The sequence below is a fragment of the Struthio camelus genome, chromosome 29 (assembly GCF_040807025.1).
Source record: "Struthio camelus isolate bStrCam1 chromosome 29, bStrCam1.hap1, whole genome shotgun sequence".
NCBI classification, from domain to species: domain Eukaryota; kingdom Metazoa; phylum Chordata; class Aves; order Struthioniformes; family Struthionidae; genus Struthio; species Struthio camelus.
In genome coordinates this window covers 175862-194542 of record NC_090970.1, presented here as the reverse complement: position 1 = coordinate 194542, position 18681 = coordinate 175862, and the positions used below count along the sequence as shown (strand labels likewise).

Genomic DNA, 18681 nt, shown 5'->3' with positions numbered 1-18681 from the left:
ATTTGGGTCCACGCTGGAGATTTCGGGTCCACGCTGGAGATTTTGGGTCCATGCTGGAGATTTCGGGTCCACGCTGGAGATTTCGGGTCCACGCTGGAGGTTTTGGATCCACGCTGGGGATTTCGGGTCCACGCTGGAGATTTCGGGTCCACGCTGGAGGTTTTGGGTCCACGCTAGAGATTTTGGGTCCACGCTGGAGATTTTGGGTCCATCCTGGAGATTTGGGTCCACGCTGGGGATCTGGGTCCACGCTGGAGGTTTTGGGTCCACGCTGGAGGTTTTGGGTCCACGCCGGGGATTTCGGGTCCACGCCGGAGATTTTGGGTCCACGCTGGGGATTTCGGGTCCACGCTGGAGGTTTTTGGTCCACGCTGGAGATTTTGGGTCCACGCTGGAGGTTTTGGGTCCACGCTGGAGGTTTTGGGTCCACGCCGGGGATTTCGGGTCCACGCCGGAGATTTTGGGCCAGCGCTGGGGATCTGGGGCTGGCGCCTGGTGCCAGCCGGCGCCTTTCTGAGCCGAAACCTGTAGGATGGTACAAAAAGAAAAAAAGACCGCAAGAAAAGAAACACCAAAACCAAACAAACAAACAACAACAAAAAAACCCCCCAACCAACCTCCCCCGGGTGGGTGGAAAGAGGCTAAAATTGGGCTGGAGGAACCGGCCGAGCGCGACTTCCTCCTCGCTTCGCCCGAAATTCGGCAGAAACGGCAACGCCGGGGGCCGGGCGAACGGAGCGGGGTGCGCGGTGAGCGCCGGTTCCACCCCGGCGCCCCCCAAAACGCCCCGATCGGCCCCCGCCCGGAGCGGTCGCTAGTCAATAACGGCCGACGGGGTCCGTCGGGAAGAGACAGCGCCGAGCAAGACACCGATGCGATCAGGAATCAATGTGATCGATAACTGATAGGATCGGTAAGAGATGTGATCAATAATTGATACGGCCAAAAACTGGCGTGATCAATAATGGATATGATGAATTATCGATAATCAACATGACCGATATGATCAATAATCGATATGATCCATTATCCATTAGATCAATAATCGAGAGGTCCATAATCAATATGATAATAACTGACGTGATCTATGATTGATATGACCAATAACTGATGTGATCAATAATCGATATGATCAATTATTGAGAGGTCCATAAGCAATATGATCAATAATCGATGTGATCAATGATCCATATGAGCGATAACCGATATGACCGATAACCGATATGATCAATAATTGTTATGATCAATAATCGATACGACCAATGATCCATATGAGTGATAACCGATATGATTGATAATCAATGCGATTGATAAGCAATATGATCAATAGTTACTATGATCGACAAGCGATACGATCAATGATCCATATGATCCGTAACCGATGTGATCAATAATCGATGTGATCAATGATCCATACGAGCGATAACCGATATGATGGATGTGATCGATAAGCAATATGTTCGATAGTTGTTATGATCGACAATCGATACGATCAATGATCCGTATGATCGATAACCGATATGATCAACAATCAATACGATCACTAATCAAAGCGATCGATAGCCGATATGATCAGTAACCGATATGATCAATAATTGATATGATCACTAATCGATGCGATCGATAACCGGTATGATCGATAACTGATATGATCAATAACCGATATGATCACTAGTCGATATGATCACTAGTCGATGCGATCAATAACCGATATGATCGATAACCGATATGATCAATAATAGATATGATTAGTAATACATGTGATCGATTACTGATATGATCAATAACCGATATGATCAAAAATCGATGCAATCGATAACCGATATGATCAATGACCGATATGATCGATAACCGATGCGATCGATAGCCGATGTGATCGATAGCCAATATGATCGATAACCGATGTGATCGCTAGCTGGTGCGATCGATTACCGATATGATCGATAACCGATGTGATTGATAACCGATATGATCGATAACCGATATGATCGATAACCAATGCGATCGATAACCGATGCGATCGATAACCGATGCGATCGATAGCCGATGCGATCGATAGCCGATATGATCGATAACCGATACGATCGATAATCGACACGATCGATAATCGATGTGATCGATTACCGATATAATCGGTAACTGACATGATCGATAGCCGGTGCGATCGATAACCGAAGCGATCGATAACCGATATGATCGATAACCGATGCGATCGATAGCCGATGTGATCGATAACTGATATGATCGATAACCGATGCGATCGGTAACCGATACGATCGATAGTCGATGTGATCGATTACCGATATAATCGATAACCGATATGATCGATAGCCGATGCGATCGATAGCCGGTGCGATCGATAGCTGGTGCGATCCATCCCCGCCGCAGCCCAAGCAGCAGGACGCGGCGCTCGGCAAACCTCTTTTATTGCGCACTCGCCGGGGGGGGGGGGGGGCGGTCAGGGGCCGGGGGGGGCGGGCCGGGGGGGGGCAGCCCGGCGCCCCCCCGCAGCGCCGCGGCCGCCGCCCCGTAGCCCAGGCTCAGCAGGAAGAGGAGGACGAAGGTGAAGGCGGCCGGCCAGGCGTCGTCGGGCTCCCGCTCGCCGCCGGCCTCCAGGGCCTCCAGCAGGGCTGCGGAGGGGCCGGCGTCAGCCTGGGGGGCGGGCGGGGGGGCACGCACCCCCCCACGCCCCCCCGCTTTCGGGCCCCCTTCCCCCCCCCCTTCATTTTGGGGTGCGGAGCTCGGTTTGGGGGCAGCTTTGCACAAAGGCCGCGTGCACGCGGGCCCAAAATCTCCAGTACGGACCCCGGCCGTGGGGCAGCTCTGCAAACACCCCGGCCGTGGGGCAGCTCTGCAAACACCCGGCCGTGGGGCAGCTCTGCAAACACCCCGGCCGTGGGGCAGCTCTGCAAACACCCGGCTGTGGGGCAGCTCTGCAAACACCCGGCCGTGGGGCAGCTCTGCAAACACCCCGGCCGTGGGGCAGCTCTGCAAACACCCCGGCCGTGGGGCAGCTCTGCAAACACCCGGCTGTGGGGCAGCTCTGCAAACACCCCGGCCGTGGGGCAGCTCTGCAAACACCCGGCCGTGGGGCAGCTCTGCAAAACACCCGGCCGTGGGGCAGCTCTGCAAACACCCCGGCCGTGGGGCAGCTCTGCAAACACCCGGCCGTGGGGCAGATCTGCAAAACACCCGGCCGTGGGGCAGCTCTGCAAACACCCGGCCGTGGGGCAGCTCTGCAAAACACCCGGCCGTGGGGCAGCTCTGCAAAACACCCGGCTGTGGGGCAGCTCTGCAAACACCCGGCCGTGGGGCAGGTCTGCAAAACACCCGGCTGTGGGGCAGCTCTGCAAACACCCGGCCGTGGGGCAGCTCTGCAAAACACCCGGCCGTGGGGCAGCTCTGCAAAACACCCGGCCGTGGGGCAGCTCTGCAAAACACCCGGCCGTGGGGCAGATCTGCAAAACACCCGGCCGTGGGGCAGCTCTGCAAACACCCGGCCGTGGGGCAGCTCTGCAAACACCCGGCCGTGGGGCAGCTCTGCAAAACACCCGGCCGTGGGGCAGCTCTGCAAAACACCCGGCTGTGGGGCAGCTCTGCAAACACCCGGCTGTGGGGCAGCTCTGCAAACACCCCGGCCGTGGGGCAGCTCTGCAAAACACCCCGGCCGTGGGGCAGCTCTGCAAACACCCCGGCCGTGGGGCAGCTCTGCAAACACCCGGCCGTGGGGCAGCTCTGCAAACACCCCGGCCGTGGGGCAGCTCTGCAAACACCCGGCCGTGGGGCAGGTCTGCAAACACCCGGCCGTGGGGCAGCTCTGCAAAACACCCGGCCGTGGGGCAGATCTGCAAAACACCCAGCCGTGGGGCAGCTCTGCAAAACACCCGGCTGTGGGGCAGCTCTGCAAACACCCGGCCGTGGGGCAGCTCTGCAAACACCCCGGCCGTGGGGCAGCTCTGCAAACACCCGGCCGTGGGGCAGGTCTGCAAAACACCCGGCCGTGGGGCAGCTCTGCAAACACCCGGCCGTGGGGCAGGTCTGCAAACACCCGGCCGTGGGGCAGGTCTGCAAACGCCCCGGCCGTGGGGCAGGTCTGCAAAACACCCGGCTGTGGGGCAGCTCTGCAAACACCCGGCCGTGGGGCAGGTCTGCAAACACCCCGGCCGTGGGGCAGCTCTGCAAACACCCGGCCGTGGGGCAGCTCTGCAAAACACCCGGCCGTGGGGCAGCTCTGCAAACGCCCGGCCGTGGGGCAGCTCTGCAAACACCCGGCCGTGGGGCAGGTCTGCAAAACACCCGGCCGTGGGGCAGCTCTGCAAACACCCGGCCGTGGGGCAGGTCTGCAAAACACCCGGCCGTGGGGCAGCTCTGCAAACACCCGGCTGTGGGGCAGCTCTGCAAACACCCCGGCCGTGGGGCAGGTCTGCAAACACCCCGGCCGTGGGGCAGCTCTGCAAACACCCGGCCGTGGGGCAGCTCTGCAAACACCCCGGCCGTGGGGCAGCTCTGCAAACACCCGGCCGTGGGGCAGCTCTGCAAAACACCCCGGCCGTGGGGCAGGTCTGCAAAACGCCCCGGTTTTGGGGCAGCTTTGCAAAATGCCCCAGTTTTAGTGCAACTTTGCAAAATACCCCGGTTTTGGGACAGGTTTGCAAAATATCCCAAGTTTTAGTGCAACTTTGCAAAAGCCTCGGCCGTGGGGTGGGTTTGCAAATCCCCCAGTTTTAGGGCAGGTTTGCAAATACCCCGGTTTTGGGGCAGATTTGCAAATCCCCCAGTTTTAGGGCAGGTTTGCAAATCCCCCAGTTTTAGGGCAGATTTGCAAATACCCCGGTTTTGGGGCAGGTCTGCAAAACGCCCCAGTTTTGGGGCAGCTTTGCAAAATGCCCCAGTTTTAATGCGACTTTGCAAGAGCCCCGGTTTTGGGGCAGGTTTGCAAAAATGCTGCATGCATTGGGCAGGTTTGCAAAACACTCTTGTTTTGGGGCAGCTTTGCAAAATATCCCAAGTTTTAGCGCGACTTTGCAAAAGCCTCGGCCGTGGGGCGGGTCTGCAAATCCCCCCGTTTTGGGGCAGCTTTGCAAAACGCCCCAGCAATGGGGAAGGTTTGCAAAATGCCCCAGTTTTGGGGCAGCTTTGCAAAATATCCCAAGTTTTAGCGCCACTTTGCAAGAGCCTCGGCCGTGGGGCGGGTTTGCAAATCCCCCCGTTTTGGGGCACATTTGCAAAACAGCCCAGTTTTAGTGCGACTTTGCAAAACGCCCCCGTTTTAGAGCAACCTTGCAAAAGCCTCGGCCGTGGGGCAGCTTTGCAAAAACGCCTCATTTTGGGGGCAACTTTGCAAAACTCCCCCCCCCCCCACCCCACATAGACTTTTACAACCGCTTTGCAACCTCCCCCCGGCCTACGGGGCGGCTTTGCAAATTGCCCCCCGTCCCACCCCCAAGCTTGGCCCCAAAATCCCCCGGTTTTAGAGCAACCTTGCAACCAGTTTGGCCGGGCAGGTTTTGCAAAAACGCCCCCCCTTTTTTTAAGGAGGGGGAAAACATTGCAAACAGCCTGCGCGTCGGGCACCTTTGCAACCCGCCAGGTTGCAGGGGGGGCAGGTTTGCAAGAAAATAATATGCATATATATCTCTCTCTCTATAATTTCCCCCCAATTTTTTGGGGGGGGGGGTCTGCGAGCGTGCACGCGCCTGCCCCGCGCGCCGCCTCCGTGCAAAACCCTCCCAGCCCCGGCGGCGCGGCGGGAAAAAGCGTCGCGTTTGCCTTCCGTCCAAACCAACGAATCGCCTTTATTGCTCGTGCGGTTTTTTGGGTTTTTTTTTTTTTTTCCTCCTTTTTTTCATTCCTCCAGGAGGGGTTTTTGCAGGGGGGGGTGGGGTTTTTTGGGGGGGCGTTTTATCGCTTTTTTTTTTTTATTGTTATTATTATTGCATGGGTTAGTAGCAGGCGTTGGCGGCGTCGGCGAGCACCAGGGACACATTGACCGAGGTGGGTTTACCCGAGGACTTGTCCACCGACTTCTGGGCCACTTGCAGAGGCAGCTTCTCGTGGCCCACCAGGCAGGTGTAGACGTTGCCGGCCCCCCAGTCCTCGCCGCTGACGCTCAGGGCGCTGTAGGCGAAGTAGGAGGGCGCCGCCGGCCCCTCGGCCGCCGGCGGCAGCGTCACGTACTCGCCGGCCGCCACCGGCTCCCCGTTGCGCAGCCAGCGCACGAAGAGGTCGGGCGGGTTGAAGCCCTTCACCAGGCAGGTGACGGTGGCCGTCTCCTGCAGGGCCAGCTGCTCGGCCGGCGGCGGCAGCACGTAGATGGTCGGGGCCGTGCCGGCCGCTGCAGCGGGAGAAAAGGCAAAGTGGGAGCGGGTCGGTGTGCGGAGCCCCGCCGGGAGCAAGGAGGGGGACCGCGGGGCCTTGCATCCGGCGCCGGTGCAATTGCACGGGGCCCGAGGAGCAACCCAGGCCATGCAGGTGTTGCATCCGGCGCCGGTGCAATTGCACGGGGCCCGAGGAGCGATTTAAGCCATGCAGGTGTTGCATCCGGCGCCGGTGCAATTGCACGGGGCCCGAGGAGCAATTTAAGCCATGCAGGTGTTGCATCCGGCGCCGGTGCAATTGCACGGGGCCCGAGGAGCAATTTAAGCCATGCACAGTGTTGCATCCGGCGCCGGTGCAATTGCGCGGGGCCAGGGGAGCGATTTAAGCCATGCAGGTGTTGCATCCGGCGCCGGTGCAATTGCACGGGGCCCGAGGAGCAACCCAGGCCATGCAGGTGTTGCATCCGGCGCCGGTGCAATTGCACAGGGCCCGAGGAGCAATTTAAGCCATGCAGGTGTTGCATCCGGCGCCGGTGCAATTGCACGGGGCCCGAGGAGCAATTTAAGCCATGCAGGTGTTGCATCTGGCGCCGGTGCAATTGCACGGGGCCCGAGGAGCAATTTAAGCCATGCAGGTGTTGCATCTGGCACCGGTGCAATTGCACGGGGCCCGAGGAGCAATTTAAGCCATGCAGGTGTTGCATCCGGCACCGGTGCAATTGCACGGGGCCCGAGGAGCAATTTAAGCCATGCAGGTGTTGCATCCGGCGCCGGTGCAATTGCACGGGGCCCGAGGAGCAATTTAAGCCATGCAGGTGTTGCATCCGGCGCCGGTGCAATTGCACGGGGCCCGAGGAGCAATTTAAGCCATGCAGGTGTTGCATCCGGCGCCGGTGCAATTGCACGGGGCCAGGGGAGCAATTTAAGCCATGCAGGTGTTGCATCCGGCGCCGGTGCAATTGCACGGGGCCCGAGGAGCAATTTAAGCCATGCAGGTGTTGCATCCGGCGCCGGTGCAATTGCACGGGGCCCGAGGAGCAATTTAAGCCATGCAGGTGTTGCATCCAGCGCCGGTGCAATTGCACGGGGCCCGAGGAGCAACCCAGGCCATGCAGGTGTTGCATCCGGCACCGGTGCAATTGCACGGGGCCCGAGGAGCAATTTAAGCCATGCAGGTGTTGCATCCGGCGCCGGTGCAATTGCACGGGGCCCGAGGAGCAATTTAAGCCATGCAGGTGTTGCATCCGGCGCCGGTGCAATTGCACGGAGCCTGAGGAGCAATTTAAGCCATGCAGGTGTTGCATCCGGCGCCGGTGCAATTGCACGGGGCCAGGGGAGCAATTTAAGCCATGCAGGTGTTGCATCCGGCGCCGGTGCAATTGCACGGGGCCCGAGGAGCAATTTAAGCCATGCAGGTGTTGCATCCGGCGCCGGTGCAATTGCACGGGGCCCGAGGAGCAATTTAAGCCATGCAGGTGTTGCATCCAGCACCGGTGCAATTGCACGGGGCCCGAGGAGCAATTTAAGCCATGCAGGTGTTGCATCCGGCGCCGGTGCAATTGCACGGGGCCCGAGGAGCAATTTAAGCCATGCAGGTGTTGCATCCGGCGCCGGTGCAATTGCACGGGGCCCGAGGAGCAATTTAAGCCATGCACAGTGTTGCATCCGGCGCCGGTGCAATTGCACGGAGCCCGAGGAGCAATTTAAGCCATGCACAGTGTTGCATCCGGCGCCGGTGCAATTGCACGGGGCCCGAGGAGCAATTTAAGCCATGCAGGTGTTGCATCCGGCGCCGGTGCAATTGCACGGAGCCCGAGGAGCAATTTAAGCCATGCAGGTGTTGCATCCGGCGCCGGTGCAATTGCACGGGGCCCGAGGAGCAATTTAAGCCATGCAGGTGTTGCATCCGGCACCGGTGCAATTGCACGGAGCCTGAGGAGCAATTTAAGCCATGCAGGTGTTGCATCCGGCACCGGTGCAATTGCACGGGGCCCGAGGAGCAATTTAAGCCATGCAGGTGTTGCATCCGGCGCCGGTGCAATTGCACGGGGCCCGAGGAGCAATTTAAGCCATGCAGGTGTTGCATCCGGCGCCGGTGCAATTGCACGGGGCCCGAGGAGCAATTTAAGCCATGCAGGTGTTGCATCCGGCGCCGGTGCAATTGCACGGGGCCCGAGGAGCAATTTAAGCCATGCAGGTGTTGCATCCGGCGCCGGTGCAATTGCACGGAGCCCGAGGAGCAATTTAAGCCATGCAGGTGTTGCATCCGGCGCCGGTGCAATTGCACGGGGCCCGAGGAGCAATTTAAGCCATGCAGGTGTTGCATCCGGCACCGGTGCAATTGCACGGGGCCCGAGGAGCAATTTAAGCCATGCAGGTGTTGCATCCGGCGCCGGTGCAATTGCACGGGGCCCGAGGAGCAATTTAAGCCATGCAGGTGTTGCATCCGGCGCCGGTGCAATTGCACGGGGCCCGAGGAGCAATTTAAGCCATGCAGGTGTTGCATCCAGCACCGGTGCAATTGCGCGGGGCCCGAGGAGCAATTTAAGCCATGCAGGTGTTGCATCCAGCACCGGTGCAATTGCACGGGGCCCGAGGAGCAATTTAAGCCATGCAGGTGTTGCATCCGGCGCCGGTGCAATTGCGCGGGGCCCGAGGAGCAATTTAAGCCATGCAGGTGTTGCATCCGGCGCTGGTGCAATTGCGCGGGGCCCGAGGAGCAATTTAAGCCATGCAGGTGTTGCATCCGGCACCGGTGCAATTGCACGGAGCCCGAGGAGCAATTTAAGCCATGCAGGTGTTGCATCCGGCGCCGGTGCAATTGCACGGGGCCCGAGGAGCAATTTAAGCCATGCAGGTGTTGCATCCGGCGCTGGTGCAATTGCGCGGGGCCCGAGGAGCAATTTAAGCCATGCAGGTGTTGCATCCGGCACCGGTGCAATTGCACGGGGCCCGAGGAGCAATTTAAGCCATGCAGGTGTTGCATCCGGCGCCGGTGCAATTGCGCGGGGCCCGAGGAGCAATTTAAGCCATGCAGGTGTTGCATCCGGCGCTGGTGCAATTGCGCGGGGCCCGAGGAGCAATTTAAGCCATGCAGGTGTTGCATCCGGCGCCGGTGCAATTGCGCGGGGCCCGAGGAGCAATTTAAGCCATGCAGGTGTTGCATCCGGCACCGGTGCAATTGCACGGGGCCCGAGGAGCAATTTAAGCCATGCAGGTGTTGCATCCGGCGCCGGTGCAATTGCGCGGGGCCAGGGGAGCGATTTAAGGGGAGGGGAGGGAAGACGACGGCGACCGCCACGCGGGGAGCTACCCACCGTCCTGGCGCTCCAGGCGGGCCTCGGCCGGCGCGAGGAGGTCGGGGTGCGTCACTCTGCAGACGTAGCCGTCGCCCTTCTCCCACTCGTCGGCGCAGACGCTAGCCGTGCCGTCCACGGTGTAGAGCCCGTTGCTCTGCGGCTCCCGGGCCCCCAGCGCCGTCTCCAGCGCCTTGCCGTCGGCCCGCTCCCAGCTCACCCGCAGGCCCCCCGTGCTGGGCAGGTTGGAGACGCGGCAGGTCAGCGTGGCCGCTTTGGTGAGGAAGGTGTCGACGAAGCTGGGGGCGATCGCCCGCACCTCCACCTCGGGGAGATCTGCCGCGAGAGGCACGCCGTCGCGCCGCGCCGCCCGGCCTTGCGTGGCGCGTTGCGTGGCGTTGCACGGCCTTGCAACCGCGCGGGGCGCTTTTGCACGGCCGTGCACCGCATCGCCCTGCGTCGCATGACATTGCACGCCGTTACGCCGTGTTGCACGGCACTGCGCCGCGTTGCGTGGCGCTCGCATGACACTGCACCGTGTTGCATGACGGTGCGCGCTGTTGCATGCCGTCGTGCCGTGCTGCATGGCATTGCACAACACTGCGCCGCGTTGCGTGGCGGTTGCAAGACGCTGCACCGCACTGCATGACACTGCACGCCGTTGCATGCCGTTGCACCGCGCTGGGTGCTGTTGCACGGCATTACATGACACTGCACCGCGTTGCATGGCGGTTGCATGCCATTGCACCGCGCTGGGTGCTTTTGCACGGCATCGCGTGACATCGCACCGCGTTGCCTGGTGGTTGCACGCCATTGCACGCCGTTACTTCATGTTGCACGGCGTTGCATGGCACTGCACCACGTTGCATGGCGATTGCACGCCATTGCACTGTGTTGCGTGACATTGCACGCCGTTGCATGCCATTGCACCACGCTGGGTGCTGTTGCACGGCATGACATGACACCGTGCCGCGTTGCATGGCGGTTGCATGGCCGTTGCACCGTGTTGCGTGACATTGCACCATGTTGCATGACATTGCACCATGTTGCATGCCATTGCACCGCGCTGGGTGCTGTTGCACGGCATTACAAGACACCGCGCCGCCTTGCATGGCGGTTGCATGCCATTGCACCGCGCTGGGTGCTGTTGCACGGCATAGCATGACACCGCGCCGCCTTGCATGGCGGTTGCATGCCATTGCACCGCGCTGGGTGCTGTTGCACGGCATTACAAGACACCGCGCCGCCTTGCGTGGCGGTTGCATGCCATTGCACCGCGCTGGGTGCTGTTGCACGGCATTACAAGACACCGCGCCGCCTTGCATGGCGGTTGCATGCCATTGCACCGCGCTGGGTGCTGTTGCATGGCATTACAAGACACCGCGCCGCCTTGCGTGGCGGTTGCATGCCATTGCACCGCGCTGGGTGCTGTTGCACGGCATTACAAGACACCGCGCCGCGTTGCATGGCGGTTGCATGGCCGTTGCGCTGCATTGCGCCACGTCGCGTGCCCTTGCACCCCCGTTGCGCCCTCTGGCACGGCACCGGGCGCCAATGCGACGCCGCGGGCCACCCCGACCCTCTCTTCCCCGCCGTTCCCCTCTTTTCTCTTGCAGCCCGCGGTGCTGCGGCCACCTACCGCCGCAGCTGGTGACGTTCCTCAGGTCGGAGAACCTCCCGCTCTCGGCCGCGCAGGAGTAGACGGCGCCGGATTTCCACTCGCGCTCCGTCACCGGCAAGTAGCTGCGGAGCAGGTAGGCGCCGAGGCCGTCGGCCACGGGCCCCGCCGTGCTGAAGCCGGCGGCCTGGGCGACGCCGTCCTTGAACCAGCGCAGGGCCGCCCGCCGGCCCAGCAGCCCGCGGACCTGGCACAGCACGCTGGCGTTGCGCTCGCCCTCCTCGAAGTCGTCCCGGCTCGGCGGGTAGATGTTCAGCTGGGGCACGGGCGCTGCCCAGGGGAAAAGCCGGGTTTTTTCGTTGCAAAAAAGAAAAAAAAAAAAAAGGCGCCGGGCCGGCGGCAATTCGGCGGGGTGTTGCCGTTTCGAGGGGTTTTTTGCTTGGACCCCCCCCCACCATCCCCTCCAAAAAAAAGACCCTCTCCCAGACCTCGAGCGGCTCCAAAGGGTGCAAATCCCAGGTCGTCCTTGCAAAAATCGACCCCCGAACCCCTCCAAGGGTGCAAATCCCAGGTCGTCCTTGCAAAAATTGACCCCTAAACTCCTCCAGGGGTGCAAAACCTGTGCTCTCTTTGCAAAAATGGACCCCCAAACCCCTCCAAGGGTGCAAATCCCAGGTCGTCCTTGCAAAAATGGACCCCCGAGCCCCTCCAAGGGTGCAAATCCCAGGTCGTCCTTGCTAAAATGGACCCCTAAACTCCTCCAGGGGTGCAAAACCTGTGCTCTCTTTGCAAAAATGGACCCCCAAACCCCTCCAAGGGTGCAAATCCCAGGTCGTCCTTGCAAAAATGGACCCCCGAACCCCTCCAAGGGTGCAAATCCCAGGTCGTCCTTGCTAAAATCGACCCCCGAACCCCTCCAAGGGTGCAAATCCCAGGTCGTCCTTGCAAAAATCGACCCCCGAACCCCTCCAAGGGTGCAAATCCCAGGTCGTCCTTGCAAAAATGGACCCCCGAACCCCTCCAAGGGTGCAAATCCCAGGTCGTCCTTGCAAAAATGGACCCCCGAACCCCTCCAAGGGTGCAAATCCCAGGTCGTCCTTGCAAAAATGGACCCCCGAACCCCTCCAAGGGTGCAAATCCCAGGTCGTCCTTGCAAAAATGGACCCCCGAGCCCCTCCAAGGGTGCAAATCCCAGGTCGTCCTTGCAAAAATGGACCCCCGAGCCCCTCCAAGGGTGCAAATCCCAGGTCGTCCTTGCTAAAATGGACCCCTAAACTCCTCCAGGGGTGCAAAACCTGTGCTCTCTTTGCAAAAATGGACCCCCAAACCCCTCCAAGGGTGCAAATCCCAGGTCATCCTTGCAAAAATCGACCCCCAAACCCCTCCAAGGGTGCAAATCCCAGGTCGTCCTTGCAAAAATCGACCCCCGAACCCCTCCAAAGGTGCAAATCCCAGGTCGTCCTTGCAAAAATGGACCCCCGAACCCCTCCAAGGGTGCAAATCCCAGGTCGTCCTTGCAAAAATGGACCCCCGAACCCCTCCAAGGGTGCAAATCCCAGGTCGTCCTTGCAAAAATGGACCCCCGAACCCCTCCAAGGGTGCAAATCCCAGGTCGTCCTTGCAAAAATGGACCCCCGAGCCCCTCCAAGGGTGCAAATCCCAGGTCGTCCTTGCAAAAATGGACCCCCAAACCCCTCCAAGGGTGCAAATCCCAGGTCGTCCTTGCAAAAATCGACCCCCGAGCCCCTCCAAGGGTGCAAATCCCAGGTCGTCCTTGCAAAAATGGACCCCCAGACCCCTCCAAAGGTGCACACCCCATGCTCCCTTTGCAAAAATCGCCCCCCAAACCCCTCCAGCCGGGCGGCCCGCACTCACGTGGCCAAGTGATGGTGAGCCGCTGGTCCTCCTCGGGGTGCTTGGCCAGGCAGGTGAGGGGGACCCGGCCGGCCAGCTGGGCGGCGGGCAGGGTGACGACGGCCAAGGCGGCGGAGGTGCCGTCGGCGTTGAGCACCGGCGGGCTGCTCCAGGCGCCCTGGCTGTAGTTGTGGCCGTCCGCCGTCCGCCAGGAGAAGTCCAAGGCGAGCGGGAGGAAGTCGGTGGCCAGGCAGCCCACGGAGACGGGGCCGGCGGCCGCCGCGCCGCAGGACGAGTACAGCGGGAAGAGGGAGGGGGGACTCGGCGAGGCTGCGCCGGGGAGAGGGAGAGGGGAAAGCAGTGTCATGGGTGCAACGCGCGGTCCGGAGCCGTGCATGCAACGCTCGGTCCGGAGCCGGGCTGCAATGCTCGGTCCAGATCCGGGCTGCAACGCTCGGTCCAGATCCGGGCTGCAATGCTCCGTCCAGATCCGGGCTGCAACGCTCGGTCCGGAGCCATGCATGCAACACTCAATCCGGATCCGTGCATGCAACGCTCGGTCCGGATCCGTGCTGCAATGCTCAGTCCGGATCTGTGCATGCAACACACGGTTCGGAGCCGTGCTGCAACGCTCGGTTTGGAGCCGGGCTGCAACGCTCGGTTCAGATCCGGGCTGCAACGCTCGGTTCAGATCCGGGCTGCAACGCTCGGTCCGGAGCCGGGCTGCAACGCTCGGTTCAGATCCGGGCTGCAACGCACGGTTCGGAGCCGGGCTGCAACGCTCGGTCCGGAGCCGGGCTGCAACGCTCGGTCCGGAGCCGTGCATGCAACGCTCGGGCCGGAGCCGTGCTGCAACGCTCGGTCCGGAGCCGTGCATGCAACGCTCGGTCCGGAGCCGGGCTGCAACGCTCGGTTCAGATCCGGGCTGCAACGCTCGGGCCGGAGCCGGGCTGCAACGCTCGGTTCAGATCCGGGCTGCAACGCACGGTTCGGAGCCGGGCTGCAACGCTCGGTCCGGATCCGTGCTGCAACGCTCGGTCCGGAGCCGTGCATGCAACGCTCGGGCCGGAGCCGGGCTGCAACGCTCGGTCCGGAGCCGGGCTGCAACGCTCTGTTCGGAGCCGGGCTGCAACGCTCGGTTCGGAGCCGGGCTGCAACGCTCGGTCCGGAGCCGGGCTGCAACGCTCGGTTCAGATCCGGGCTGCAACGCTCGGTTCAGATCCGTGCTGCAACGCTCGGTCCGGAGCCGGGCTGCAACGCTCGGTTCAGATCCGGGCTGCAACGCTCGGTTCAGATCCGTGCTGCAACGCTCGGGCCGGAGCCGGGCTGCAACGCTCGGTCCGGAGCCGGGCTGCAACGCTCTGTTCGGAGCCGGGCTGCAACGCTCGGTTTGGAGCCGGGCTGCAACGCTCGGTTCGGAGCCGGGCTGCAACGCTCGGTCCGGAGCCGGGCTGCAACGCTCGGTCCAGATCCGGGCTGCAACGCTCGGTCCAGATCCGGGCTGCAACGCTCGGTCCGGAGCCGGGCTGCAACGCTCGGTTCGGAGCCGGGCTGCAACGCTCGGTTCAGATCCGGGCTGCAACGCTCGGTCCGGAGCCGGGCTGCAACGCTCGGTTCGGAGCCGGGCTGCAACGCTCGGTTCAGATCCGGGCTGCAACGCTCGGTCCGGAGCCGGGCTGCAACGCTCGGTTCGGAGCCGGGCTGCAACGCTCGGTTCAGATCTGGGCTGCAACGCTCGGTTCAGATCCGGGCTGCAACACTCGGTCCGGAGCCGGGCTGCAACGCTCGGTTCAGATCCGGGCTGCAACGCTCGGTCCGGATCCGGGCTGCAACGCTCGGTCCGGAGCCGGGCTGCAACGCTCGGTTCAGATCCGGGCTGCAACGCTCGGTCCGGAGCCGGGCTGCAACGCTCGGTCCGGAGCCGGGCTGCAACGCTCTGTTCGGAGCCGGGCTGCAACGCTCTGTTCGGAGCCGGGCTGCAACGCTCGGTCCAGATCCGGGCTGCAACGCTCGGTTCGGAGCCGGGCTGCAACGCTCAGTCCGGATCTGTGCATGCAACGCTCGGTCCATATCCGGGCTGCAACGCTCGGTTCAGATCCGGGCTGCAACGCTCGGTCCAGAGCCGGGCTGCAACGCTCGGTTCGGAGCCGGGCTGCAACGCTCGGTCCAGATCCGGGCTGCAACGCTCGGTTCGGAGCCGGGCTGCAACGCTCGGTCCAGATCCGGGCTGCAACGCTCGGTTCAGATCCGGGCTGCAACGCTCGGTTCAGAGCCGGGCTGCAACGCTCGGTCCGGAGCCGGGCTGCAACACTCGGTCCGGAGCCGGGCTGCAACGCTCGGTTCGGAGCCGGGCTGCAACGCTCGGTCCGGAGCCGGGCTGCAACGCTCGGTCCGGAGCCGTGCATGCAACGCTCGGTCCGGATCCGTGCTGCAACGCTCGGTCCGGAGCCGTGCATGCAACGCTCGGGCCGGAGCCGGGCTGCAACGCTCGGTCCGGAGCCGGGCTGCAACGCTCGGTCCGGAGCCGGGCTGCAACGCTCGGTTCAGATCCGGGCTGCAACGCTCGGTTCAGATCCGTGCTGCAACGCTCGGTCCGGAGCCGTGCATGCAACGCTCGGGCCGGAGCCGGGCTGCAACGCTCGGTTCGGAGCCGGGCTGCAACGCTCGGTCCGGAGCCGGGCTGCAACGCTCGGTTCAGATCCGGGCTGCAACGCTCGGTTCAGATCCGTGCTGCAACGCTCGGTCCGGAGCCGTGCATGCAACGCTCGGGCCGGAGCCGGGCTGCAACGCTCGGTCCGGAGCCGGGCTGCAACGCTCTGTTCGGAGCCGGGCTGCAACGCTCGGTTCGGAGCCGGGCTGCAACGCTCGGTCCAGATCCGGGCTGCAACGCTCGGTCCAGATCCGGGCTGCAATGCTCGGTCCAGATCCGGGCTGCAACGCTCGGTTCAGATCCGGGCTGCAACGCTCTGTTCGGAGCCGGGCTGCAACGCTCGGTTCGGAGCCGGGCTGCAACGCTCGGTTCAGAGCCGGGCTGCAACGCTCGGTCCGGAGCCGGGCTGCAACGCTCGGTCCGGAGCCGGGCTGCAACGCTCGGTTCAGATCCGGGCTGCAACGCTCGGTTCAGATCCGGGCTGCAACGCTCGGTCCGGAGCCGGGCTGCAACGCTCGGTTCAGATCCGGGCTGCAACGCTCGGTCCGGAGCCGGGCTGCAACGCTCGGTTCAGATCCGGGCTGCAACGCTCGGTTCGGAGCCGTGCTGCAACGCTCGGTCCGGAGCCGGGCTGCAACGCTCGGTTCAGATCCGGGCTGCAACGCTCGGTCTGGAGCCGGGCTGCAACGCTCGGTCCGGAGCCGGGCTGCAACGCTCGGTCCAGATCCGGGCTGCAACGCTCGGTCTGGAGCCGGGCTGCAACGCTCGGTTCGGAGCCGGGCTGCAACGCTCGGTTCGGAGCCGGGCTGCAACGCTCGTCCAGAGCTGGGCTGCAACGCTCGGTTTGGAGCCGGGCTGCAACGCTCGGTTCGGAGCCGGGCTGCAACGCTCGGTCCAGATCCGGGCTGCAACACTCGGTCCAGATCCGGGCTGCAACGCTCGGTCCGGAGCCGGGCTGCAACGCTCGGTCCGGAGCCGGGCTGCAACGCTCGGTTCAGATCCGGGCTGCAACGCTCGGTTCAGAGCCGGGCTGCAACGCTCGGTTCAGATCCGGGCTGCAACGCTCGGTTCAGATCCGGGCTGCAACGCTCGGTCCAGATCCGGGCTGCAACGCTCGGTCCAGATCCAGGCTGCAACGCTCGGTCCGGAGCCGGGCTGCAACACTCGGTCCAGATCCGGGCTGCAACGCTCGGTCCGGAGCCGGGCTGCAACGCTCGGTCCGGAGCCGGGCTGCAACGCTCGGTCCGGAGCCGGGCTGCAACGCTCGGTTCGGAGCCGGGCTGCAACGCTCGGTTCAGATCTGGGCTGCAACGCTCGGTCCGGAGCCGGGCTGCAACGCTCGGTTCGGAGCCGGGCTGCAACGCTCGGTTCAGATCTGGGCTGCAACGCTCGGTCCGGAGCTGGGCTGCAACGCTCGGTTCGGAGCCGGGCTGCAACGCTCGGTCCGGAGCCGGGCTGCAACGCTCGTCCAGATCCGGGCTGCAACGCTCGTCCAGATCCGTGCTGCAACGCTCGGTCCGGAGCCGGGCTGCAACGCTCGGTTCAGATCCGGGCTGCAACGCTCGGTCCATATCCGGGCTGCAACGCTCGGGCCGGAGCCGGGCTGCAACGCTCGGTTCAGATCCGGGCTGCAACGCTCGGTCCGGAGCCGGGCTGCAACGCTCGGTTCAGATCCGGGCTGCAACGCTCGGTTCAGATCCGGGCTGCAACGCACGGTTTGGAGCCGGGCTGCAACGCTCGGTCCGGAGCCGGGCTGCAACGCTCGGTTCAGATCCGGGCTGCAACGCTCGGTTCAGATCCGGGCTGCAACGCTCGGTCCGGAGCCGGGCTGCAACGCTCGGTCCAGATCCGGGCTGCAACGCTCGGTTCAGATCCGGGCTGCAACGCTCGTCCAGATCCGTGCTGCAACGCTCGTCCAGAGCCGTGCTGCAACGCTCGGTCCAGAGCCGGGCTGCAACGCTCGGTCCGGAGCCGTGCTTGCAATGCTCGTTCTCGAGCCGTGCTTGCAGTAACCGTTTTCAAGCTGTGCTCGGCTTCGAGCCGTGCTGGCAACACTCGGCTTCGAGCTGCGCCTGCAATGCTCTTTTTTGAGCTGTGCTTGCAGTTATCATTTTCAAGCCGTGCTTGCAATTATTGTTTTTGAGCCGTGCTTGCAATGCCCTTTTTCAAGCCACGCTTGCAATTATTGCTTCTGAACTGTGCTTGCAATTATCATTTTCAAGTTAAGCTTGCAATTACCGTTTTCAAGCCATGCTTGCAATTATCATTTTTGAGTCACGCTTGCAATGCTCGTTTTCGAGCCATGCTTGCAATTATTGGTTTTGAACTGTGCTTGCAATTATCATTTTCAAGTTAAGCTTGCAATTACCGTTTTAGAGCAGTGCTTGCAATTATCATTTTTGAGTCACGCTTGCAATGCTCGTTTTCGAGCCATGCTTGCAATTATTGGTTCTGACCTGTGCTTGCATTTATCATTTTCAAGCCATGCTTGCAATTATCGCTTTTGAGCCGTGCTTGCAACGCTCGTTTTCGAGCCATGCACACGGTTATCATCTTCCAGCCGTGCTCGCGATGCTCGGCTTCGAGCTGTGCCCGCAACGCTCGTTTTCAATCCTCAGCCCGTTGCAAACGCAGCCCCCGCTGTGCCCCCTCGCTGCCCCACGCTCTCCTTGCACGGAGAAATCACCCCCCACCCTGCGCCCCTTTGCAAAGCCACTCACCGGCCGGTCCCTCATTGCATGCCGAAATTCGGGGCCACCGGCAGCAAAACGCCGCCGCCGCGGGCCCGGAGACGTCCGCGCCGTGGCCCGGCGCCGGGGGAAAGACCGGTGGGCGACGCCGTGACGCTCGGGTCTCCCGTCTCGGTTCTGGGTTGAGAAACGCCGTCTTGAGGAAACTCCTGCCCTTTTGAACTTCTCGTTTTTGCCCCCCCCCCCCCCCCCGGCT

The 18681-nt window shown here is 62.3% G+C and overlaps 2 gene segments (V, D, J or C); both read right to left on the bottom strand.

The window, feature by feature from the left end:
* The window catches only part of LOC138062691 (immunoglobulin heavy constant gamma 2-like), a 93329-nt gene that overhangs the window by 34091 nt on the left and 40557 nt on the right, over positions 1–18681 (bottom strand).
* Positions 5477–18681, bottom strand: LOC138062692 (Ig mu chain C region-like; the record flags this gene model as incomplete). The annotated part of the segment is given in 5 exon segments: positions 5477–6334; positions 9635–9949; positions 11253–11561; positions 13107–13415; positions 18456–18681. Coding segments are annotated over 5 exon segments (1551 nt in total), but the record flags the coding sequence as incomplete, so codon positions are not given.